Source organism: Cetorhinus maximus, chromosome 2, assembly GCF_964194155.1.
Source record: "Cetorhinus maximus chromosome 2, sCetMax3.hap1.1, whole genome shotgun sequence".
In the NCBI taxonomy this organism is placed as follows: domain Eukaryota; kingdom Metazoa; phylum Chordata; class Chondrichthyes; order Lamniformes; family Cetorhinidae; genus Cetorhinus; species Cetorhinus maximus.
Genome location: NC_135880.1, coordinates 1,090,500 through 1,117,760, shown reverse-complemented (window position 1 = coordinate 1,117,760; position 27,261 = coordinate 1,090,500). Strand labels below are relative to the sequence as shown.

General features: G+C 41.8%; 1 protein-coding gene across 8 annotated transcripts in view; it reads right to left on the bottom strand.

Moving 5' to 3' along the window:
• LOC144691642 (nipped-B-like protein) overlaps positions 1-27,261 on the bottom strand; it is a 564,605-nt gene that overhangs the window by 261,340 nt on the left and 276,004 nt on the right. For all 8 annotated transcript variants that reach the window (XM_078559979.1, XM_078559947.1, XM_078559954.1 and 5 more), the window contains one exon: positions 13,972-14,061. In XM_078559979.1, the coding sequence (XP_078416105.1) occupies positions 13,972-14,061 (90 nt within the window). The remainder of the gene's footprint in view (positions 1-13,971; positions 14,062-27,261) is intronic.

Sequence of the window (27,261 nt, the reverse complement as noted above, 5' to 3'; positions counted from 1 at the left end):
CATGCTCTCTTTTGGCAACATAACTCTCACACATGGGGAAAGTTTCCACACAAATGCTCATGACATTATGTCCTTAACAGTGAGTGTGCAAGAGCAGCTACGGGGCCATTAACAGTGAGATTGTGAGAGGAGCAGTGGGGCCCTCAACAGTGAGAGAACGAGAGTAGCAGTGGGGCCATTAACAGGGAGGGTGCGAGGAGTAGCGTGGCCATTAACAATGAGAGGGTGCGAGAGAAGCAGCGGGGCCATTAACAATGAGTGTATGAGAAAAGCAGCGGGGCCATTAACAATGAGTGTGTGAAAAGCAGCGGAGCCATTAACAGTGAGTGTGTGTGAAAAGCAGCGTAGCCATTAACAGTGAGTGTGTGTGAAAAGCAGCTGGGCCATTAACAGTGAGAGTGTGAGAAAAGCAGCGGGGCCATTAACAGTGAGTGTGTGTGAAAAGCAGCAGGGCCATTAACAGTGAGTGTGTGTGAAAAGCAGCGGGGCCATTAACAGTGAGAGTGTGTGAAAAGCAGCGGGGCCATTAATAGTGAGTGTGTGAGAAAAGCAGCGGGGCCATTAACAGTGAGAGTGAGAGAAAAGCAGCGGAGCCATTAACAGAGAGTGTGTGAGAAAAGCAGCTGGGCCATTAATAGTGTGTGTGTGTGTGTGTGTGTGTGTGTGTGTGTGTGTGTGTGAAAAGCAGCGGGGCCATTAACAGTGAGTGTGTGTGAAAAGCAGCTGGGCAATTAATAGTGTGTGTGTGAGAAAAACAGCGGGGCCATTAACAGTCAGAGTGAGAAAAGCAGCGGGGCCATTAACAGTGAGAGAGTGCGAAAAGCAGCGGGGCCATTAACAGTCAGAGTGAGAAAAGCAGCGGGGCCATTAACAGTGAGAGTGTGCGAAAAGCAGCAGGGCCATTAACAGTGAGAGTGTGTGAAAAGCAGCGGGGCCATTAACAGTGAGAGTGTGAGAAAAGCAGCAGGACCATTAACAGTGAGAGTGTGAGAAAAGCAGCGGGGCCATTAACAGTGAGAGTGTGAGAAAAGCAGTGGGGCCATTAACAGTGAGAGTTTGTGAAAAGCAGCTGGGCCATTAACAGTGAGAGTGTGAGAAAAGCAGCGGGGCCATTAACAGTGAGTGTGTGTGAAAAGCAGTGGGGCCACTAACAGTGAGAGTGTGAGAAAAGCAGCGGGGCCACTAACAGTGAGAGTGTGAGAAAAGCAGCAGGGCCATTAACAGCGAGTGTGTGAGAAAAGCAGCGGGGCCATTAACAGTGAGAGTGTGTGAAAAGCAGCTGGGCCATTAATAGTGAGAGTGTGTGAAAAGCAGCGGGGCCATTAACAGTGAGAGTGTGACAAAAGCAGCGGGGCCATTAACAGTGACAGTGTGAGAAAAGCAGCGGGGCCATTAACAGTAAGAGTGTGAGAAAAGCAGCGGGGCTATTAACAGTGAGAGTGTGAGAAAAGCAGCGGGGCCATTAACAGTGAGAGTGTGAGAAAAGCAGCGGGGCCATTAACAGTGAGAGTGTGAGAAAAGCAGCGGGGCCATTAACAGTGAGAGTGTGTGAAAAGCAGCGGGGCCATTAACAGTGAGAGTGTGAGAAAAGCAGCGGGGCCATTAACGGTGAGAGTGTGTGAAAAGCAGCAGGGCCATTAACAGTGAGAGTGTGAGAAAAGCAGCGGGGCCATTAACAGTGAGTGTGTGTGAAAAGCAGTGGGGCCACTAACAGTGAGAGTGTGAGAAAAGCAGCGGGGCCATTAACAGCGAGTGTGTGAGAAAAGCAGCGGGGCCATTAGCAGTGAGAGTGTGTGAAAAGCAGCTGGGCCATTAACAGTGAGAGTGTGTGAAAAGCAGCTGGGCCATTAATAGTGAGAGTGTGTGAAAAGCAGCGGGGCCATTAACAGTGAGAGTGTGAGAAAAGCAGCGGGGCCATTAACAGTGAGAGTGTGAGAAAAGCAGCAGGGCCATTAACAGTGAGAGTGTGCGAAAAGCAGCGGGGCCATTAACAGTCAGAGTGAGAAAAGCAGCAGGGCCATTAACAGTGAGAGTGTGCGAAAAGCAGCAGGGCCATTAACAGTGAGAGTGTGTGAAAAGCAGCGGGGCCATTAACAGTGAGAGTGTGAGAAAAGCAGCGGGGCCATTAACAGTGAGAGTGTGTGAAAAGCAGCGGGGCCATTAACAGTGACAGTGTGAGAAAAGCAGTGGGGCCATTAACAGTGAGAGTGTGTGAAAAGCAGCTGGGCCATTAACAGTGAGAGTGTGAGAAAAGCAGCGGGGCCATTAACAGTGAGAGTGTGTGAAAAGCAGCTGGGCCATTAATAGTGAGAGTGTGTGAAAAGCAGCGGGGCCATTAACAGTGAGAGTGTGAGAAAAGCAGCGGGGCCATTAACAGTGAGAGTGTGAGAAAAGCAGCAGGGCCATTAACAGTGAGAGTGTGAGAAAAGCAGCGGGGCTATTAACAGTGAGAGTGTGAGAAAAGCAGTGGGGCCATTAACAGTGAGACTGTGAGAAAAGCAGCAGGGCCATTAACAGTGAGAATGTGTGAAAAGCAGCTGGGCCATTAATAGTGTGTGTGTGTGTGTGTGTGTGAAAAGCAGCGGGGCCATTAACAGTGAGTGTGTGTGAAAAGCAGCTGGGCCATTAATAGTGTGTGTGTGTGAGAAAAGCAGCGGAGCCATTAACAGTGAGAGTGTGTGAAAAGCAGCTGGGCCATTAATAGTGTGTGTGTGTGAAAAGCAGCGGGGCCACTAACAGTGAGTGTGTGTGAAAAGCAGCTGGGCCATTAATAGTGTGTGTGTGTGAAAAGCAGCTGGGCCATTAATAGTGTGTGTGTGTGTGTGTGAAAAGCAGCGGAGCCATTAACAGTGAGTGTGTGTGAAAAGCAGTGGGGCCATTAACAGTGAGAGTGTGAGAAAAGCAGCAGGGCCATTAACAGTGAGAGTGTGAGAAAAGCAGCAGGGCCATTAACAGTGAGAGTGTGAGAAAAGCAGCGGGGCCATTAACAGTGAGAGTGTGTGAAAAGCAGCGGGGGCCATTAACAGTGAGAGTGTGTGAAAAGCAGCAGGGGCCATTAACAGTGAGAGTGTGTGAAAAGCAGCGAGGCTATTAACAGTGTGTGTGTGTGTGTGTGTGAGAAAAGCAGCGGGGCCATTAACAGTGAGAGTGTGTGAAAAGCAGTGGGGCTATTAACACACAGAGAGAGAGAGAGAGAGAGACCATTAAGGAGTGTGGAGAGCAGCTGTTTGGTGAGTAATTCTAGTCTTTAAAGTAAAAGTAAGATCTTTAGTTTGTGTTTAGGTCTCTGGTCTTTTTTTTCTTCTTTATCATAAAAATAGCTTAAATATAAGTACTGGTCTGTAACAAAATTTATAGTGAAGAGTGGAGGATTCTTCAAGTGTAAAGAGCAGAGATGCTAGAGTAATTAATTAAGTAATTAAATAAAATACGATAGTAATGGCAGAACGGGTGGTGTGTTGCTGCTGCAGTATGTGGGACCTGGTGGACACTAAGGTAATACAGAGCGAACACATCTTTAACTTGAGGAACTTCAGATCCAAGTTAAGGGGCTGGAGTCGGAGCAGCAGACATTGTGCCACATCAGGGAGGGGGAAAGTTACCTGGACACTTTGCTCCAGGAGGTGGTCACAGCCCTCAAATAATTAGATAATTCAACTTTGGTCTGTGATCAAGGACAGGACGTTCTGACTGTAGATGAAGCAGGTATGGGGACCAAGGGGGTAGCGTTCGAGGAGCCTTGGCCCCTGCAACAGTTACGAGGTTATGGGGAAGATGTTTCCATTAGTAGGAGAGACTAATACCCGAGGGCATAGCCTTAGAGTAAAGGGAAGACCTTTTAGAACAGAGATGAGGAGAAACTTCTTTAGCCAGAGAGTGGTGAATCTATGGAATTCATTGCCACAGAAGGCTGTGGAGGCCAGGTCATTGAGTGTATTTAAGACGGAGATAGATAGGTTCTTGATTGGTAAGGGGATCGAAGGTTACGGGGAGAAGGCAGGAGAATGGGGTTGAGAAACTTATCAGATTGAATGGCGGAGCAGACTCGATGAGCCGAATGGCCTAATTTCTGCTCCTATGTCTTATGGTCTTATGGAGGTTCTTGCAAGCTGTGTGGATGAGAGCAGGGATTGCAGGAAGGATGAGTGAACTGACCACGGCACCGTGGTAGAGGAAGCCATTCAAGTGGGGGAGGATATAGAAACTTAGTAGTGGTAGGGGACAGTATAATTAGGGGGACAGATACTCTTCTCTGCAGCCGTCAGCGTGATTCCCGAAGGCTGTGTTGCCTGCCTGGTGCCAGGGTTAAGGACGTCCCCTCAGGACTGGAGAGGAACTTGGGAATGGGAGGGGAGGGATCCAGTTGTCATTGTCCACGTTGGTACCAATGAAACTGATAGGACTAGAAAGGAGGTTCTGCTGAAAAGTTTGATCAGTTAGGAGCTAAATTAAAAAGCAGAACCTTCAAGGTAATAATCTCGGAACTACTACCTGAGCCACGGGCAAACTGGCATACGGTACATAAAGTCAAGGAGCTAAATGCGTGGCTCAAAGGTTGGTGTGGGAGGAATGGGTTTCAGCTCATGGGGCACTGGCGCCAGTACTGGGGTAGAAGGGAGCTGTTCCGATTGGACGGGCTTCACTTGAACCATACTGGGACCAGTATCCTGGTGAATCGAATAACTAGGGCTGTAGAGGGGGTTTAAACTAAATGGGGGGTGGGGTTCTGGAGAGGGGATACCTAGGCATACAAAGCAACATTGCAGGGTAGCTATTTAGGTATTGATGCCTGGAGTGTGACAGGAAGGGACAGTGTACAAACACAAAAAAAAGCAGTAAATGGGGCCAAAGAGGGAAAAAAATTATGAAAATGCAAAATTAATGGCTCCTTACTTAAATGCACGTAATATTCAGAACAAAATAAATGAATTAACAGCACAAATAGAGGTTAATGGGTATGATCTTATAGCCAATACAGTGACATGGTTACAAGGAGATCAAAGCTGGCAACTAAATATTCAGGGGTATGTGACTTTTCTAAAGGACAGCCAGGAAGGAAAGGATGGTGGGGAAGCTTTGTTAGTACTAGATGGAATAAGTACGTTGGCAAGAAATGATCTGGGATCAGAAGATGTAGAATCCGTATGGGTGGAGGTAAGAAATAACAAGGGGAAGTCGACACTAGTGGGAATCATATCTAGGCCCCCTAACAGTAGCTATACTGTAGGACAGAGAATAAATCAGGAGATAATGAGGGCATATAGAAAAGGCAGTAAATTAATCACAGGTGACTTTAATCTTCATGTAGATTTGGGAAAATCAAATTGGTAGAGGTAGCCACGAGCAAGAATTCAGAGTATATTCAGGACAGTTTCCTAGAACAATATGTTGTGGATCCAACCAGGGATCAGGCTATTTTGGAAATGGTAATGTGTAATGAAGCAGGTTTAATAAATGATCTCAGAGTAAAAGATCCCACAGGAAAAATTGACCACACATGGTAGAATTTAGCATTCAGTTTGAGAGTGAGAAACTTGGGTTGGAAACAACTCTGCTAAACTTAAATAAGGTTAACCACAAAGGAATGAGGGCAGAGTTGGCTGGAGTGGACTGGGAAAGGAGTTTAGCAGAAAAGACGGTTGATGAACAATGGCAGACGTTTAAGAAAATAGTTCATGGCTCACAACGAAGATATATCCCAGTGAGAAAGAAGGATTGTAGGGAGGGGATAAACCAACCATGGTTAACCAATGAAGTTAAGGATAGTGTCAAATTGAAAGTAAAAACATACAATGTGCCAAAGATTAGTGGTAAGCAAGAGGATTGGGAAAATCTTAAAAACCAACAAAAGATGACCAAAAAAAATAAAGAGGGAGAAAATAAATTTTGAGTGTAAACTAGAAAGTAATATAAAAACAGACAGTAAGAGCTTCTTTAAATATATAAAAAGGAAGAGAGAGACCAAAGTGAACATAGGCCCCTTAGAGAATGAGGCTGGGGAAATAATAATGGGGAACCAGAAAATGGCAGAGGAGTTGAATAAATATTTTGCAGCAGTCTTCACAGTAGAAGACACTAACAGCATTCCAAAAATACTAAATAATCAATGGGCAAAAGTGGGGGAGGAAATAAATACAATAACTATCATAATTATCACTAGAGCAAAGGTAAGAGGGAAATTAATGGGGCTAATGGCCAGTAAGTCCCCTGGACCTGATGAGTTGCATCCTAAGATATTAAAGGAAGTAGCTACACAAATAGTGGTTGCACTGGTAGTGATCTTCCAAGAATCCTTAGATTCTGGAAAAGTCCCAGAAGCTTGGAAAACTGCCAATATAACGCCCTTATTCAAAAAGTGGGGAGAGAAAGGGAGACAGAAAACAGATAACTATAGGCCAATTAGCTTAAAATCTGTCTTTGGGAAAATGTTGGAGTCTGTTATAAAGGATGTAATAGCAGAGCATTTAGAAAGGCATAATATAGTCACGCAGAGTCAGCATAGCTTCACAAAGGGGAAATCATGCCTGATAAATTTATTAGAATTATTTGTGATAACAAGCAGGATAAAGGGGAACCAGTAGATGTAATATATTTGGATTTCCAAAAGTCTTTTGATAATGTACCACACATTAGGCTGCTTAATAAAAGCCCGTGGAGTTGGGGGTATAATATCAGCATGGATAGAGAATTGGCTAATTAATAGGGGACAGAGTTGGGATAAGGGGGGCATTTTCATTATGGCAATCTGTAACTGGTGGAGTGCTACAGGGATCAGTGCCAGGGCCGCAATTATTTACAATATATATTAATGACTTAGATGAGGGAAGTGAATGAACTATCGCCAAATTTGCGAAGGACACAAAAACAGGTGGGAAGACAAGTGGTGAGGATGACAGAGTCTACAGAGGGATATAGACAGGTTAAGTGAATGGGCAAAAACTTGGCAGATGGAATACGATGTGGGAAAATGAGAGGTTTTGCACTTTGGCAGGAAGAATAGAGGAGCTGAATGTTATTTAATTGGAGATAGACTGCAGAAGGCTGCAGCACAGAGGGATTTGGGAATCCTCGTGCATGAATCCCAAAAAGCTAGCATATAAGTTCAACAGGCAATAGGGATGGTAAATGGAATATTGGCCTTTATTTCAAAGGGAATGGAGTATAAAAATAGGGAAGTTTTGCTAAAACTATACAAGGCACTAGTTAGATCACACCTTGAATACTGTGAACAGATTTGGTCTCCTTATCCAAGGAAAGATAAACTGGCATTTGAGGCAGTTCAGAGAAGGTTCATTAGGTTGATCTGGGGTATGGAGGGATTTTCTTATGAGGAGAGGTTGAGTAGGTTGGGCCTGTACTCATTGGAGTTTAGAAGAATGGGAGGCAACCTTATTGAAACATAAAAGATTCTTGGGGGGCTTGACAGGGTAGATGCTGAGAGGTTGCTTCCCCTTGTGGGAGAGTCTAGGACCAGAGGGCATAATCTCAGAGTAAGGGGTCACCCATTTAAGACAGAGGTGAGGCAGAATTTCTTCTCTCAGAGGGTAGTGAATCTGTGGAATTCTTTACCACAGAGGGCTGTAGAGGCTGGGTTGTTAAGTATATTCAAGGCAGAGATAGACAGATTTTTAATCAGTAAAGGAATCAAGGGTTACAGGGAAAAGGCAGGAAAGTGGAGTTGAGGATTATCAGATCAGCCATGACCTCATTTAATGGCAGAGCAGGCTCGATGGGCCGAATGGCCTACTTCTGGCTCCTCCGTCTTATGGTCAGTTCTCTCTCTCTCTATGATTTTCTCCAAGATCCACTCTAAAAGCCTCTATTTGTCAGACTGCTTGTCCAATATCTAGTCTTGGATGACACAAGCTCCTCAGCATCAACATCATAGAATCATAGAATGATACAATACAGGAGGTCATTCAGGCCAGCACACCCATGCCAGTTCTTTGTTAGAGCTTTCCAGTTAATCTGGTATGTCTGCTCTTTCTCTATAGCTCTGTAACTTTAATCCTGTTAAAGTATTTTATCAAATTCCAGATTGAATGTTTCCACTAAACCTGCTTTGCCACCCTGTGGAGCAGCGCGTTTCAGGTTACCACAATCTGTTATGTTAAAAAATGTTTCATGTCTTCTCGTTCTTTTCTGGTGAGAATTAAAACAGAGCATCAGGTTGGGTGGAGATAAGAATAGCAAAGGAAAGAAGCCAACAGTGTGAATGCTTTATAGGCCCACTGACAGGCGAGGTGATGCAATATTGGTATTGTCACTGGACTGGTAATCCAGAAACCCAAGCTAATGCTCTGGGCACCCGGGTTCAAATCCCACCATGGCAAATCCCACAAATTCAATAAAAATCTGGACTAAAAAGTCTAATGATGGCCATAAAAAACCATCGTCAATGGTTGTAAAAACCCATCTGGTTCACTCATGTCCTTTAGGGAAGGAAACCTGGTCTGGCCTACATCTAGCTCCAGACCCACAGCAATGTGGTTAACGCTTAAATGCCCTCTGAAAAGGCCTGGCAAGCCACTCAATTCAAGGGCAATTAGAGCAGGCAACAATTGCTGGTCTAGCCATCAATGCTCACATCCCATGAACGAATTTTTAAAAAGCTATATTGCAGGACAGAGTATAAATCAAGGAATAATAGGGGCCTGTAAGTAAAGTATAAATCAAATTGGCAAAGCTAACCTGGAGGAGGAGCTCAGAGCATCAGGACGGTTTCTTGGAACAATACGTGGACCAGGGTATTTTAGCCTCGGCCCCTCAAGCTTGCTCCTCTATTCAATATGATCATTGCTGATTTAAATGTGGCCTCAACTCCACTTCCCTGTCTATCTCCCATAACCCTGATCTTGTCTAACTCAGCCTTGAATATATTCAATGACCCAGTCTCCATTGCTCTCTGGGGAAGAATTCCAGACGAACGACCCTCAGAAAAACATTTCTCCCCATCTCTGTCTTAAGCAGGAGATCCCTATATTTTTTTAAACGGTGTCCCCTAGTTCTAGATCCCCCCCATGAGGGAAAACATCCTCTCAGCATCAAACCTGTCAAGGCCCCTCAGGGTCTTCATGTTTCATTCTTCTAAACTCTAATTGATATAAGCCCAACCAGCTCAACCTTTCCTCATAAGACAACCCTTTCATCCCAGGAGTCAGCCAGATGAACCTTCTCTGAACAAAAACAAAAATAACTGGAAAAACTCAGCAGGTCTGAGTTTTTTTCCAGGTATTTTTGTTTTTGTTCTAGATTTCCAACATCCGCAGTATTTTGCTTGAACCTTCTCTGAACTGCCTCTAATGCAATTATATCCTTTCTTAAGTAAGGAGACCAAAACTTTACACAGTACTCCAAATATGATCTCATTAAGGCCATGTACAACTGTAACAAACCTTCCCCACTTTCATACTCAATTCTTCTCACAATAAACATCAACATTCCATTTGCCTTTATAGTCACTTGCTGCACCTGCAAACCAACTTTTTGAGATCCGTGTACCAGGACACCCAGGTCCCTCTATACTGTAAGAGTTCTGCAGTCTCCATTCAAATAATATAATGCTTACTATTCTTCATGCCAAAGTGGACAAGTTCACATTTTGCCACATTATACTAGATCTGCCAACATTTTGCCCATTACTTAATCCCTTTGTAGTCTCCATGTACTCTTGACAACTTACTTACCTATCTTGTCATCAGAAAATACATTAAATACAGATACATTCATCCAAGTCATCAATGTAGATTGTAAACAGTTTAAGCCCCAGCACTGATCCCTGTGGCAGTCCACTAGTTACAGCTTGCCAATATGAAAATGACCCATTTATCCCAGCTTCCTGCTAGCTAGCAAATCTTCTATCCATGCTATCATGTCACCGCCTACACCATGAGTTCTTATTTTGTGTAGTAACCTTTGATGTGACACCTTATTGAATGCCTTTATCGAATGCCAATATGGGAAATGATAAAGAGACCATGACAGGCAGCGACAAAGTGTACAAATCTAAGAGTAAATCAGCAGATAAGGTGAGAGGTTACAAAAATAATACAAGGACAAAGCTACAGGCTCCGTATCTGAATGCACGAAGCATTCAAAACAAAACAGATGAACTGATAGCACAAATAGAAATAAATAAGTACGATCTGATAGCCATTACAGAGATATGGCTGCAGGATGACATATTTCGGGGCCTGAATATCGAAGGGTACATGGCATTTAGGAAGAACAGGAAGCTAGGAACAGATGGAAGAGTGGCTCTGTTAATTAATGCTGGTATTAGCACAATAGAGAGGGATGACCGAAGCTCAGCAAGCCAGGATGTGGAAGTGATTTGGGTTGAGATGAGAAATGATAAAGGTATGAAGTCACTTGTGGGTGCATTGTGCAGGCCCCCTAACATTAATCAAACAGTAGGATAGGATATAAAGGAAGAAATAATGGGAGCTTGTCATAAAAGTATGTTGATAATCATGGGTGATCTTAATCTGCATATTGACTGGGAAAATCAGGTGGGCAAAGGTAGCCTAGATGAGGAGATCACGGAATGATTTCAGAATAGTTTTAGAACAGCACATTCCGGAGACAACCAGAGAGTAGGCTATATTCGACTTGGTATCGTGCAACGACATAGGATTAATAAATGACCTCTCACTGAAGGTACCCCTAGGTAGCAGAGGTCATTATATGATTGAATTTTACATTCAGTTTGAAGGAGAAAAGAGTTGATGCAAAACTAGTATTTTAAACTTAAATAAAGGCAATTATGAGGGCATGAAAGCAAAGCTAGCTAAAGTGAACTGGCAAACATGTTAAGGGATAGGTCAGAACTGATGCAACGGCAGAGGTTTAAGGGTATATTTCAGAATACACAGAATAGATACAATCCAACGAGAAAGAAAATTCCAAGAGGGAGGACCCACCATCCGTGGTTAACTAAAAAAGTTAAAAACAGTATCAAACTTAAAGAAAAAGCATATAATTGTGCATAGTTAGGTGGCAGGACAGAAGATTGGACAGAATATGAAGAACAGCAATGAATGACTAAAAAGATTAATAAGGATGGAAAAATAGGGCATGAGAGAAAGCTAGCTAGAAATATAGAGATTGATAGTAAGAGTTTCTATAGATAGGTAAAGAAGAAGAGTTAACAAAGGGAGCGTTGGTCCAAAAAAAGAGATTCTGGGAATTAACAATGGAAAATAAGGAGATGGCAGATGGATTGAACAGGTATTTTGCATCAGTCTTCACTATAGATGATACAAGTAACATCTCAGAAAGCTGTAAATCAGCAAATGGAAGGAAGGGAGGGGCTCAGGAAATTTACATTCACCAGGAAAGTGGTATTGAGCAAATTGTTGGACCTGCAGGCTGACAAATCCCCAGCTCCTGATGGACAACATCCCAACGTCTTAAAAGAAGTGGCCGGTGAGATAGTCGAAGCATTGGTTTTAATTTTCCAAAATGCCCCAGATTTGAGGAAGGTTCTATGAGATTGGAAAATAGTGAATGTAACTCCTGTATTCTATAAAGGAAGGAGAGAGAGAGCAGGAAATTATAGGCCAGTTAGCTTAACATCTCTCACGGGGAGAATATAAGGAGCAATTATTAAACACGTTATAACAGGGCACTTGAAAAATTCAAGGCAATCAGGCAGGGTCAACATGGTTTTGAGAGAGGGAAATCATGTTTAACCAATTTATTGGAGTTCTTTGAAGAAACAGAAACTAGGAGCAGGAGTAGGAGTAGGCCATTCGGCCCTTTGAGCCAGCTCCGACATTCATTATGATCATGGCTGATCATCCAACTCAATAGCCTGCTCCCGCTTTCTCCCAATACCCTTTGATCCCTTTCGCCCCAAGAGCTATATCTAACTCCCTAAAAGCATACAATGTTTTGGTCTCAACTACTTTCTGTGGTAACGAATTCCACAGGCTCACCACTCTCTAGGTGAAGAAATTTCTCCTCATCTCAGTCCTAAATGATCTACCCCATATCCTCAGACTGACCCCTGGACTCCCCCACCATCAGGATCATCCTTCCTGCATCTACCCTGTCTAGTCATGTTAGAAATTTATAGGTTTCTATGAGATCCCCTCTCATTCTTCTGAACTCCAGCGAATATAATCCTAACCGACTCAATCTCTCCTCATATGTCAGTCTCGCCATCCCAGGAACCAGTCGGGTAAATCTTCGTTGTGCTCCCTCTATAGCAAGAACATCCTTCCTCAGATAAGGAGACCAAAACTGTACACAATATTCCAAGTGTGGTCTCACCAAGGCCCTGTGTAATTGCAGCAAGACATCCCTGCTCCTGTACTCAAATCCTCTGGCTATGAAGGCCAACATACCATTTGCCTTCTTTACCGCCTGCTACACCTGCATGCTTACCTTCGTACGATCGTACTTATTTATTTCTATTTGTGCTTTCAGTTCATCGGTTTTGTTTCAAATGCTACGTGCATTTAGATACAGAGCTTTTAGTTTTGTCCTTTTATTATTCTTGTAGCATCTAGCTTTATTTGATTTACTCTTAAATTTGTACTCTCTGTCCCTTCCTGTTAGTCTGTTTATCATTTCCCACATTAATACCTTTCTCTCTTGCCTTTTCTTTACTCTTTGGTTTACCACGTCTTCTCAAATTTAATCCCTTGTCCCCAATATTCAGTTTAAAACCCTCTTTACTTCCCTAGTCATATGGCTCACAAGGACACCAGCCCCAGCACGGTTCATGTGTAGGCTGTCCCAACGGTACAGAACCCACTTTTTCTAATACTGGTACCCAACAAACCAGTACCCTCTTCTTCCACGTCAATCTTTGAGCAAGTCATGTGCCACAGGGTTCAGTGCTGGGGCCTCTTCGTTTTACAATTGACACAAATGATTTGGATGAAGGGACCGAAGGTATGGTTGCTAAATTTGCTGATGATACAAACATAGGTAGGAAACTAAGTTCTGAAGAGGACATGTGGAGGCGACAAAGGGATATAAACAGGCTAAGTGAATGGGTGACAATCCAGCAAATGGAGTATAATGTGGGAAAATGTGAAATTGTCCATTTTGGCAGGAAGAATAAAAGTGAAGCATATTACCTAAATGGTGAGAGATTGCAGAGCTCTGAGATGCAGGAGGATCTGAGTGCCCTAGCACATGAATCACAAGAGGCTAGTGTGCAAGTACAGCAAGTAATTAGGAAAGCTAATAGAATGTCATCACTTATTGCAAAGGGAATTGAATACAAAAGTAGGAAGATCAAGCTTCAGTTAAACAAGGCATTGGTGAGGCCACATCTGGAGTACAGTGTATAGTATTAGTCTCCTTATTTAAGGAAGGATGTAAAGGCATTAGATGCAGTTCAGAGAAGGTTTACCAGACTAATACCTGGAATAGGCAGTTTGTGTTATGGGAAAGGTTGGTCAGGCTAGGCTTGTACCTGCTGGAGTTTAGATGACTAAGGGGCGACTTGACTGAAAACATAAGATCCTGAGAGCTCTTGCCAGGATGGATGTAGAGGATGTTTCCTCTTGTGGAAGAATCTAGAACTAGGCGTAACTGCCCATTTAACTTGAGATGGGGAGAAATTGTTTCTCTGAGGGTCATGAGTTCTTGGAATGCTCTTCCTCAAAAGGCAGTGGAAGCAGAGTCTTTGAATATTTTTAAGGCAGAGGTAAATACATTCTTAATAAGCCAGGGGTGAAAGGTCATCAGGGCTGTGGTATTGAGGTCACAATCAGGTCAGCCATGATCTCATTGAGTGGTGGAGCAGGCTTGAGCGGCTGAGTGGCCCACGTCTGCTCCTAGCTCATATGTTTTAAAAGTTATTGTTCATTCTACTAATATCACCTTTTGGTAGGGCGCACAGTACATAAAGAGGCCCAGCCTCTCTCATCATTCATCTGTTAAAATGTATGCCCCCAGTTATCAACTTGCCAACAAGTGGAAATACCTTAATCATGGAAAGTTAACACTTACCTAACGTAGTAAAATCCATATCCTCCAAGTTTTCCAGGATATTTTCCACTGTTGCTGTGAATCGTTTGAATGTTGACGAGTCCATCATTTCTGTAATTTGGGAACAGATATATGTTACAGAGATTATACTGCATTTGGTTCAAAATATCCTCTATCCCTTTCAGTTGTCAAAAACTACACAGTTAAATTAACAGCATCATAGAATCATACGCAAAAAACAGGCTGCTCGGTCCACCATGGATGGGTCAGCTCTGAATTAATCTCACTTCCCTGCCCTTTCTCAGTAGCTTTATTTCCTTCAAGTACTTAATCCAGCTCTTTGATTAAATCTGCTTCCACTGCCCTTTCAGGTGGCACATTCCAGATCACATCTCACCTCTGGGCTTTTGCCAATTATCGTAAATATGTGTCCACTGGTTGTAAATGCTTCTGCTATTGGAATCAGCCCCGTTACTTTTCTCCATAAAATTCATGCATGATTTTATAACATGCTTTAAACTTCTTGGATTTAAGGAGAACACCAACAGCTTCTGCAGTCTCTCCATAAAACTCAAGCCCCATGCCCTAATACCAGACACTTTTAAAATAAGTCATCAGTCATCGATGTTGGGACCATTGCACACGACCATCTTTATTAATGATCTAGGTGTAGGTGTTGGTGGCACAATCTGCAAATTTACAGATGATACTGAGTTCTTTGCGGGTGTCAGGTCTGTTGTTATAACCACAGCCAACGTTAACTGCCGTATAAACCAAACCCCAGAGAGAAACTTGGCTTACGGGCCATGTCCATATTGGGATTTTAAAAATTAAAGTTTTATTAACAAGAGTGAAAGAAAGTTTAAGCATACAGTTAAACTTAGTCTTACAAAACCTTCCCCCAAAAAGACTCCCTACTTGGTCAGACACACAAGTAAACACCTACCAGGCAACAACCACCGCCCCCCCATCTTAAACCAGCTTATACTTCACCCCTCTCCTAATTTTACTCAGTTCTGTTGAAGGGTCATGAGGACTCGAAACGTCAACTTTATTCTTCTCCGCCGATGCTGCCAGACCTGCTGAGTTTTTCCAGGTAATTTTGTTTTTGTTTTGGTACTCCTTTATAGATGTTTAACTATAAAAATCCAGTATTACCCAAGACAAACTTATGTAGCTTTAAGAAAGGCATACCACATGGCCTCTTAACCCTCTTCCACTCTCCTGTGGAAATCCAAACTTCAGAATAAAACTGCTTTTTGCAGCCTAAGACTTTTCTGGCTTGATGGGTTGGCTGATTCAAACCTGCATATTTTCCCAGCTCAGAGCAAACAGCTCCCAACTCAGCTCCAACTCAACAACTATAGCTCACAGCTACATTAACTCTAAAATATCTTTTTCCCCTTTCATCTCAGGTTCTCTTGTTCTCATGCCTCTTTGAAACTCAAATCCTTCCAAATATTAAATATTTCATGTCTCTATGTTGTCTTTGCTGTCAGGTCAATAAAATATAATATCCCCACATCTTTTTACCTATGGGATTCCTGCAAGATGCAAACATGTTTCTTGAGACCTCTGACCTCCCTTTGATATTCAAACAAACTCTCAACTTAATTAAAAATGCAAATGTTAGACCTAATCTATTCACTTGTTCCTCAAAACCTAATGCCCCTGTCCTTTTCATGTTTTAAACCCCACAAACAACCTGTATCCTATTAATCTCTGTCCATCTTAATTAAATCATATACACATAGAAACACACAGCCTTCTTCACACACTATTTCCCAAAAATATTTTTTTTTAAATCTATTTCTCACACCAGCCTCATTGGCAAAAAATAAACATTATAATTTCAACAAAATAGTTTCATTTTCTCAGCCCATTTCGTATTCCTTACTACATTTATTTATACAAACAAAACTATTATACTATAGTGTACATGCATTAAATATCAAAATATATATACAAGTCTTTTGTAAAGAGTTCATTCCAGTCCATTCTCCATTTACCTATATCCAAGATCTTTTGAATTCTAGACTCTTGACAATGCATCCACAATTAAATTTTCTTATCCAGCCACATGCATAATTAGTAAATTGAACAGCTGCAATAAAAAAACTCCACCGAAAGTCTGCTATCTTGTCCCGAAACTTTTCCAGAAACTTCAAAGGATTATGGTTAGTATATATAACTGTCTCTGAAGAATTGTTTGCAACATACACTTCAAAATGCTGCAAAGCTAACACCAAACTTGAAATCTCTTTCTCTATGGCTGAATATTTCTTCTGATATACATTCAACTTCCGTGAGAAATATCCTACCGGCTTCTCGATTCCCAGTTCACCATCTTATAGCAACACAGCACGAACATCCACATCACTGGCATCAATAGCCAATTTAAACTGCTTTGTGTAATCAGTTGCTGACAGAACAGGCTTAGTAGTTAGCACAGCTTTCAAGCTGTCAAATGCATTCTGACACTATTGGAATTTTCTACTCTTTTTGAACAATCCAATCAGCGAAGCAACTACACTGCTGAAATTTGGCACGAGCTTCTGATAAAATCCACTCATGCCTAGAAATCTCAAAACTTCCTGTTTTGCTGTAGGCACAGGGAATTCCACAATAGCTTTTACTTCTGCATCTCGTGGGGCCACTTGACCATGTCCAACAATGTGTCCTAAATATGTAGCTTGCACTTTCTCAAATTCACTTTTAGCCAAATTTACAACCAAATTGGTTTCCTTCAGTCAATCAAACAGTTTGTTTAAATGTTGTAAATGTTCCTGCCACTTTTAACTGAATACTATTAAATCATCAATATAAACAGCACAATTACTGAGTCCCTCAATCACTTTGTTTGTTAGTCTCTTGAAATGCTGCTGGTTCATTTTTCATACATGCATTGATATAGATCATCCGGTGTCAAAAAAGCTGATATCTCTTTTGCCCTTTCCGATAAGGGTACTTGCCAAAACCCTCGCAGCAAGTCAATTTTTGTGATAAATGTTGACTGTCCTCCTTTCTTGATACAATCCTCCAATCATGGAATAGGATATGAATCTACTATTGTTACTGCGTTCACTTTCTGATAATCATTGCGTAGTCTTTGTGATCCATCCAGTTTTGGCATCATTACAATGGGTGAACTCCAATTACTGTGACTGGGCTCTCTATGATGTCATTTTGAAGCATAAATTCAATTTCTTTTCGCACTTAAGCTAATTTTACTGGATTTAATCTATATAGATGTCACCATATTGAACCTGAATTTCCCACATGAACATCATGTACACCTCAATCTGTTTTGCCCAGCTTATTTCCACGAATTGCTTTGTGTGACTGCAATAACTCTTTCAAAGCACTCCAACACTGTGAAGATAATCTAACATTTCATTTGGACTTTGAAGCACTTACTCATTGTTCAATTTAATCCAAGGAAGGTCAATTTCAGAATCCTGGCTTTCTACCACCTTTTCTTCGCATACAGCTACCAGTACCTCCCTCCTGCTTATCCGCTCTGTCAAAGAATTTTTTGAAGCATATTTACATGGCACGCTTGCTGACTCTTTCTTCTATCTGGGGTATTCACTATGTAGTTTACCTCACTCAGTCTCTTTTTGATCTGGTGCAGTCCACCAAACCTTGCTGTCAACGGTTCGCCTGATACCGGCAACAACACTAACACCTTTCCCCAGCCACAAAACTACGAGCCTTTGCCCTTTTATCTGCATTTACCTTAATCACTTGTTGCGATATCTTTAAATGTTTGTGAGCTAGTTCGCACGCCTTAAGTTCTCTCTGAATTTTGTCACATAATCCAGGAGAGTTATTTTAGAACTTTGACTTAAGCAGTCCTCTTACTTCATGACCATAAATTAATTCAAAAGGAATTAACTCTGTTGACTCACTTTTTAAAAAAAAAATTCACTCATGGGATGTGGGCTTCGCTGGCTGGGCCAGCATTTATTGCCCATCCCAAATTGCCCTTGAGAAGGCGGTGGTGAGCTGCCTTCTTGAACTGCTACAGTCCATGTGGTGTAGGTACACTCACAGTGCTGTTAGGAAGGGAGTTCCGGGATTTAGACCCAGCGACAGTGAAGGAACAGCAATATATTTCCAAGTCAGGGTGGCAAGTGGCTTGATGGGGAATTTCCACGTGGTGGCATTCCCATGTATCTACCACCCTTCTCCTTCTAGTTAGCGGTGGTTGTGGGTTTGGAAGGTGCTACCTAAGGAGCATTGGTGAGTTTCCGCAGCGCATCAAGTAGATGGTAAACAATGCTGCCACTATGCGTCAGTGATGGAGGGAGTGAATGTTTGTGGATGTAGTGCCAATGAATTGAGCTTCTTTGTCCTGGGTGGTGCCAAGCTTCCTGAGTGTTATTGGAGCTGCACTCATCCAAGCAATTGGAGAGTATGCCATCACACTCCTGACTTGTGCCTTGTAGATGGTGGACAGGCTTTGGGGAGGTAGGAGGTGAGTTACTCACCACAGGATTCCTAGCTTCTGACCTGCTCTTGTAGCCACAGTATTTATATATCTAGTCCAGTTCAGTTTCAGATCAATGGTAACCCCCCCCAGGATGCTGATAGTGGGGGATTCAGTGATGGTAATGCCACTGAACTTCAAGGGGCGATGGTTGGATTCTCTCTTGTTGGAGATGGTCATTGCCTGGCATGTGTGGCACAAATGTTACTTGCCACTTGTCAGCCCAAGCCTGGATATTGTCCAGGTCTTGCTGCATTTGGACATGGACAGCTTCAATAACAATAGAATCCCTCAATCCCAATCACATGGATATTCTTGACTATATGCTCTAATCATAGTTCATCAAGTCTGATGCCACTTTTCTAAGGCACTTTGTGATTCAGGGTGATAAGCTGATGACCTAAATTGCTTTATTCCTAGGCACTTCATTGCTTCTTTAAACAGCTGTGACATGAAATTTGAACTTTGATCCAACTGTATTTCTTTTGGCAATCCATATCTTGTAAAGAATTTGGTTAACTCCTCTACATTCACCTTTGCTATGTATGAGATGGTTTTTTTAGGCCAGTGTGTCAAGAAGCCGACTAGGGAACACGCTATCCTAGATTTGGTATTGAGCAATGAGAAGGGGTTAATTAATAATCTTGTTGTGTGGGGTCTTTTAGGGAACAGTGACCATAACATAATAGAATTTTTCATTAGGATGGAAAGTGAGGTCGTCCCATCTGAAACTACGATCCTAAATCCAAACAAGGAAACTACGAAGGTATATGGCAAATAACCTCCTAGAAATGCTAGGGAACCAAGGGTCTAGTGCGGAGGAGGAATTGAAGGAAATTAGTATTACTAAAATAATAGTGCTGGAGGAATTAGTGGGACTGAAAGCCAATAAATCCCCAGGGCCAGATAATCTCCATCGCAGGCTACTAGAGGTGGCGGCCTTGGAAATAGTGGATGCATTGGTTTGTCATCTTCCAAAATTCTGTAGATTCTGGAACAGTCCCAGCAGATTGGAGGGTGAAAATGTAACCCCACTATTTTAAAAAGGGAGAAAACAGTAAATTACAGACCGTTTAGCCTATCAATAGTAGAAAAAAATGCTAGAGTCTATTATAAAAGATGTGATAACAGGACACTTAGAAAACATTAACAGGATTAGACAAAGTCAACATGGATTTATGAAAGGGAAATCATGTTTGACAAACCTACTGGAGTTCTTTGAGGATGCAGCTAGCAGAATAGATAAGGGAGAACCAGTGGATGTGGTGTATTTGGACTTTCAGAAAGTTTTTGATAAAGTCTCATACAAGGGGTTAGTGTGCAAAATTAAAGCACGTGGGATTGGGGATAATATATTGGCATGGATTGAGAATTGGTTAGTAGACAGGAAACAGAGAGTAGGAATAAATGAGTCTTTTTCAGAGTGGCAGGCGGTGACTAGTGGAGTACCACAGTGATCAGTGCTTGGGCCCCAGCTATTCACAATATATATATTAAAGGTCTGGATGAGGGAACCAAACATAATATTTCCAAATTTGCTGAAGGCACAAAACTTGGTGGGAATGAGAATGGTGAGGAAGGTGTTAAGAGGCTTCAGGGTGATTTAGACAGGTTGAGTGGGTGGCAAATACATGGCAGATGCAGTATAACGTGGATAACTGTGAAGTTATCTACTTTGGTAGGAAAATCAGACTGGCAGAGTATTTAAATGGTTATAGATTGGGAATTGTTGACGTACAAAGGGACCTGGGTTTCTTTGTACACCAATCACTGGAAGCAAGCATGCAGGTGCAGCAAGCAGTTAAGAAGGCAAATTGTATGTTGACCTTCATTGCGAGAGGACTTGAGTGCAGAAGCAAGTATGTCTTAATGCAGCTGTACAGGGCCTTGGTGGGACCACACCTGGAGTACTCTGTGCAGTTTTGGTCTCCTTACCTAGGAAAGGATATACTTGCCATAGAGGGAATGCAGCAAAGCTTCACCAGACTGATTCCTGGGTTGGAAGGATTGTCGTATGATGAGAGATTGGGCTGACTAGGCCTGTATTCACTGCAGTCTAGAAGAATGAGAGGGGATCTCACTGAAGCATATAAAATTCTGCTGGCTGGACAGACTGGATGCAGTCTGCAGATAATTGTGTTTCCTCTGGCTGGGCGAGGGGGGTGTGGTCTAAACAAGGGGTCACAGCCTCAGGATGTGGGGTAGGCCATTCAGGACTGAGATAAGCAGAAACCTCTTCATTCAGAGGGTGGTGAACCTGTGGAATTCTCTACCACAGAGGGCTGTGGAGGCCAAGTCACTGAATATATTTAAGGTGGAAATGGACAGAAATCTGATCTCTAAAGCCACCAGGGGGTATTGGGGGAGAGAGTGAGAGTATGGCATTGAGATAGAGGATCAGCCATGATCATGATGAATTGCGGAGCAGGCTCGAAGGGCCAAATTACATACTCCTGCCTCTATTTTCTGTTTCTATGCTTCCTTAAAAGTATTGCTTCTGGAAATCTCATGGACACATAAAGGATTGTCAGTAAGTGCTGATTCCCACTTTTAGTCTTAGGGAGGGGTCCTACACAATCACTTGCATCCCTGTTACACTTGGAATTGGAATTAAAGGTACAAGTTTAATTACTGCTTGGTTTTCCTAATTCCCAAATATCCAGCCATTGGAATTTCATGAACCCTCTCAAAATTTCATTCCAGTACCCAGATGGTATCACTACTTGGTGCACTATCACCCACTTTTCATCTGTCGGAACATGAGGCAGTCTCCATTTCCTCATTAACACATTGTTCTTAATATAATAACACTCAAGTGTATTTTGCTTGTTTGAGAATAAGCTGTCTGGTATAATTGCTTCAAGTCTGGATCCTTCTGCTGCAACTCCACTAACTCCAATGAACTAAACACCTCAACCGCATCCTTTTTAATCTTCTCCTCCTGAGTAATCTTTTCAAAGATTGATCCAGACAACTGAATTTCAGCACCCTCCCCCATCTTTTAGATTCTTCCTCTTCCACCTGTACAAAAACCGCTGTTTTTTCTTGTCTCTGGATCTGAGCCTACATTACTCTTACTTCCAAAACTTTTCTCAATGCCTACCACTGCAATTGGTTTCCCATTTAACCTCCAACAATCTGGCCTCATATGTCCAGCCTTATTACATTGGTAAATAAACATCAGTCTCCTCCCTTCAATTCTACTTTCCACCTTTAATGGACTGCCGTCCTTCAGCTTGATCCTTACTAAAATTTTTACCATCGCCGGGTTTTCCAAATCTCCAATGTCCTTGCTGATTTCCATGTGACCCTTTTCTTACAGTTAACAGTTTATGTGAAATATCATACGTATCGGCTAAAACTGCAGCTTCCCTGATCTTTTTGCTTTGTCTTTCATCTAAATATGTCTTGATGTTTACTGGAATGCTATTTCCAAATTCTTCCATAATCATAACCTCTCTTTCATTTTCAAAAGTCTTGTCCGGTTTTAATGCCCTGGGCCATTTATCCCAAATCGTTTATTTTTCTCTTGTAAACTCCACAAATGTCTATTGAGGTCTCTTCTTCAAAGTTCTAAACTTCAGCTGATAAGCTTCAGGGACAAGCTCATAAGCATTTCATATTACCTTCTTTGCTACTCGTAATCTGCAGACTGTTCCTCTGATAAGCTTGCATACACATTCACTGCTATACCTAACAAAACACTCTGTAACATGATAGTCCAAGCAGCTCTTGACCAATTCAATTTCATAGCTATCTTTTCAAATGAGGTGAAATATCTTTCAACTCCATCCTCTGTAAATTTAGACACTAACCAAACAGTTTTAGTTAAATCAAATTCCTCAAAGGGATCAAAGTCATCATCCGTATCACTCATTCTTTCTTCCTTTATTCTATGTTTCACTCTAGACAACGCATACTGTCTGGGTTATTTCTCTCTCTCTAGCTCTCTTTCTCTTTCCTTCTTTCTTTCTTCAATTGCTAACTTCTCTCTCTGACATTCAAGTTCAAACTTTCACATTTCTATCCCTTGTAATCTTTTCCTTTTCCTGCTTTTCTCTTTCCCATTGAAGCTTTTTATTTCTATTTCTTTTAAACTATCCTTTTCTTTTTCCTTCTCTATTCTGCCTAACTCAAGTTTTTCATTTCTCTTCCTCCTTTTCTTCCAATTCAAGCTTTTGCCTTTCTTTGTCTTTTTCTATATCAAGCTGCTCCATTTGCAACTGAAGTCTGACTACCTCCAGCTGTGCCACACTAGTTTCAGGTATCTCTTCCTCCAAGTACTCCTCCAAGTACCTGGCCAAGTACTTTAACCATATCAGCCTTACAAAATTCTGCTTTTATCTCTACCTGCACTTCATCTGCTAACTCTCTCATCTGAGTTTTAGTCAGAGGTTTCAAATATTCCACAGTTACAACTTTTCTGGGAGTGGAAAATGTAACAATTGCCAAAGCCATTTTATAGTCTAACCACTTAAAAAAGCCTCATCACAAAACTCCTGAGCTCAGCATTCTTCTCGTACCTCGTATCCCTTGGATTCACAAACTTCAACCCAATCAAGGAATTTTAATAATTCCGCAAAGAGCCCCTAAGTTTGTTATGACCACGGCCGATGTTAATTGCTGCGCAAACCAAATCTTAGAGGGAAACTTGGCTTACAGGCCACACCCTTTATTTGTATTCTGAAAACGAGAAGATAGTATACTGATCTCAGCAGCAAAAAGTCCAGTAACACTCTTGGGATTTTAAAAATTAAAAGTAAAAGTTTTATTAACAATAAAAGAAAACTTAAGCACACAAGATTACAGATACATAGTTAAATTTAGTCTTTTAAAACATCCCCTCAAAAAGACACTACTTTGTCAGACCCATAAGTAAACATCTACCAGACAACACTCCCTTATAGATGTTTAACTATAAAAATCCAGTATTACCCAAGGCAAATTGCTGTAGCTTTAATAGAGGCATACCACGTGACCTCTTAACTCTCACCCACTATGTTATGGAAATCCAAACTTCAGAATAAAACTGATTTTGTAGCCGAAGACTTTTCTGGTTTGACGGGATGGCTCATTCAAACCTGTATCTTCTCCCAGCCCAGAGCTAACAGTTCCCAACTTAGCTCCAGCTATAGCTCACAGCTCCAGCTCAACAACAATAGCTCACCGCTAAATAACTCTAAAATGTATTTTCCCCTTTCATCTCAGGTTTCATTGTTCTCACACCTCTTTGAAACTCAAATCCTTCCAAATATAAAATATTTCATGTCTTTGCTTTCAGGTCAATAAAGTATAATATGCCCACTTCTATTTACCTATGGAACTCCTGCAAGATGTAAAAATGTTTCTCGTCACCTCTGATTTCCCTTTGATACTCAAACAAACTCTCAACTTATCCAAAAATGTTAGATCTACCCTATTCACTTGAACCTCAAACCTAACACCTTTATCCTTTTCATGTTTTAAACCCCCTAGACAACCTGTCTCATATTAATCTCTACCCAGCTTAATTAAATCATACACACACACAGCCTTCTTCGCACAATGACACAATATTTCCCAAAAATATTTTCAAAATAACATCCATTTCTCACACTTTAGAAAATACTCTTCTGCTTCAGGCAGATCTTCATGTGTTGAAAGCTTAGGCTCATGATTGCAAGATATGGAAATCTGGAGGAAAAGTGCACCGTTACGATCGTGGGCACAACAAATGCTCAACATACATATAATCTTCAGGAAAGCATTAAAGGAGGTAAAGTGAGAGAGATTTGTTTATCTCTAAAGGCACATGACCAATACCATGAAGCAACAGCTAGATCAAACGGGGTGTTGAGGTGCATTCACAGAAACAGAACTCTTTACAACACTTAAGGAAACCATTCATCCCATCATGCCCACACGAACCAGAAGAACCTATCCAGTCTAATCCTAGCTTCCAGCTCTTGACCCATAGCCTTGTTAGTTACAGTAGCTCAACTGTTTTTATAAATGTGATGAGCATTTCTGCCTCCACCACTCTTTCAGGCAGCATGTTCTAGACCTGTATTATGCTCAGGTTGAAGTTCTCAACTCTCTCCGGTCCTTCCATCAATTCCTTTAAACTTATGCTCCCTGGTTACTGACCTCTCGTCTTAACTGAAATAGGTCCTTTCTATCCACTATTTAGGCCCATCAATCTTATACACTGTGGAGCAAAGGAACTGAGAGGGGATATTACAAAGGTGCACAAGATTATGATAGGTTTAGATAAGGTAGACAAAGATAAGCTGCTTCCATTAGCTGATGGTACAAGGGCCAGTCGACATAGATTAACCGGTTTGTGCTAGAAATGCAAGGTGGTTGTGGGGAATGAGAGAAAGTTCTTAGCAACAACCTAGCATAGCAAGTGGCAATGACCTGGAACTCCCTGCCCACGAGGGTGGCAGAAGTGGAGATGATGAATGAGCTCTAAAGGAAGCTGGATAGGCACTTGAGGAAAATAAATTTGCAGGGCCACGGGGGTAGAGCAGAAGAATGAGACTGACTGCACTGCTCTACAAAGAGCAAACAAGTTCTCAGTTTCGCATGGTAGTATCCTAGGTCCAACCATCTTCAGCTGCTTCATCCCTCCATCAGAAGTGCAGGTGTTCGCGGATGATTGAATAATGTTCAGCACCATTCGCGATTCCTCAGATGCTGAAGAAGCCATGTCCATATGCAGCAAGACACTTACAATATTCAGGCTTGGGCTGATTAAGCGGCAACTAACATTTGTGCCACACTAGTGCCAGACAATGGCCACCTCCAACAAGACAGAATCCAAGCATTTAAGTAAAAAGCATTTGCTATCTCTATATGGACGATTATTTATGAAGTCAAAGCTATAGGAATTCAGAGCAGAATAAGAATGGCTAAGAAATTATATATAGGGTATAAAACAACCAGGTGCTCAAGGACTTGCATCAGCAAGGAGGAAAAGGCTTCGTGGTCCCAATATCAATTTGCACGGCAAGTTCAAAATTGCAATATAGATCTGGGTTTAGAATCTGAATGAAAAACTGGTTACATTTGCAGATATCAAACTTAGGGGAGGGAGGAGGCAATTGATGCTGAGGAAGTAGCTCAGAAATTACATAATGTATTGGAGAAAAAACACCAATGGATGGAATAAAAGCAAATATAATTTAATATAGGCAAGTATGGGAAATCTGCACATAGGGAGTGGCAAAAAATTCACTCACTTCATAAATTATGTTGAAATGGATAAAGTGAAGAGGTTTAGGATATCATAGTAAACATGCCCTACCATTGTGAAGTAGTCACCAGTACAGCAAAAACGGTGAAAGACATGTTTAAACTGTATAATGTTTTGGTTAAAACTCAGTACTTTCTTCAATTCTGCTCACCGTGACACCATGATGATATAAATGTGGAAGTGATTCTGAGAAGAATCACAATGCTGATTACTAAGTGCCTGAGAATGAGGAAAAACTGGAACAACTTGGGTTTTTCATCTTTGAAAGGCAGCAACTGAAAGGTGATTCGATCATGACATCACATGAAAACCATATACAAAAAGGTAAACGTGGAAAGTTACTTCACAATAAGCATCGGTGAAACAAGGGCAAAACTTCAAATTTGTAAAAGGCAAAATTCAGGACTGATGGCAAGAAGGTCGTCTACAGGATGATCTACATAAAGGGACTTCTAGTGCAGCAGTGGAGGAATTGTGTAACAAATATATGTCATAATGAGGAAACTTAGGGTTATACACAATGTTGTGGCAATGCATAGAGCAATTAGATAGTGGTTACACAGAGCTCTGAGATGCAGAGGGATCTGGGTCTCTTAGTGAATCGCAAAAGGCTAGTATGCAGGTACAGCAAGTAATTAGGAAAGCTAACAGAGTGTTATCATTTATTGCAAGGGGAAATGATCACAAAAGTAGGGAGGTTTTACTTCAGTTATACAGAGCACTAGTGAGAACACATCTGGTGTACTGTGTACAGCATTGGTTACCTTATTTAAGAAAGGATGTAAATGCATTGGAAGCAGTTCAGAGGTGTACCAGGCTAATACTGGAACTGGGTAGGTTGTCTTATGAGGAAAGGTTGGACAGGCTAGGCTTGTATCCACTGGAGCTTAGAAGAGTAAGAGGCGACTTGATTGAACCATAAGATCCTGAGAAGTCTTAACAGGGTGGATGTGGAGAGGATGTTTCCTCTTGTAGGAAAAGTTAGAACTAGGGGTCACGGTTTAAAAATAAGGGGTTGCCCATTTAAAACTGAGATGAGTGAAATGTTTTCTCTCAGAACATAAGGACTAGGAGCAGGAATAGGCAATTCAGCCCTTCGAGCCTGCCCTGCCATTCATTACGATCATGGCTGATTTCATTTTGGCCTCAACTCCAATTTCCCGCCCTCTCCCCCTACCCTTTCAACCCATTACTAATTAAAAATCTGTCTATCTCCTCCTTAAATTTATTCAGCGTCCTGGCATTCGTTGTACTCTGAGGTAGTGAATTCCACAGATTCACAACCCTTTGAGAAAAGTAATTCCTCTGTATCTCTGATTTAAATCGACCATCCCTTATCCTAAAACTATGGCCTCTCGTTCTAGAATGCCCCAAAAGGGGAAACATCCGCTCCACATCTACTTTGTCTATCCCCTTTTAGCATCTTATATACCTCAATTAGATCTCCTCTCATCCTTCTAAGCTCTAGTGAGTATAGGCCTAAACTGCTCAATCTCCCCTCATAAGACAAGCCCCGCATCTTTGGAATCAATCTAGTGAACCTCCTCTGAACCGCCTCCAGTGCAACTACATCCTTCCTCAA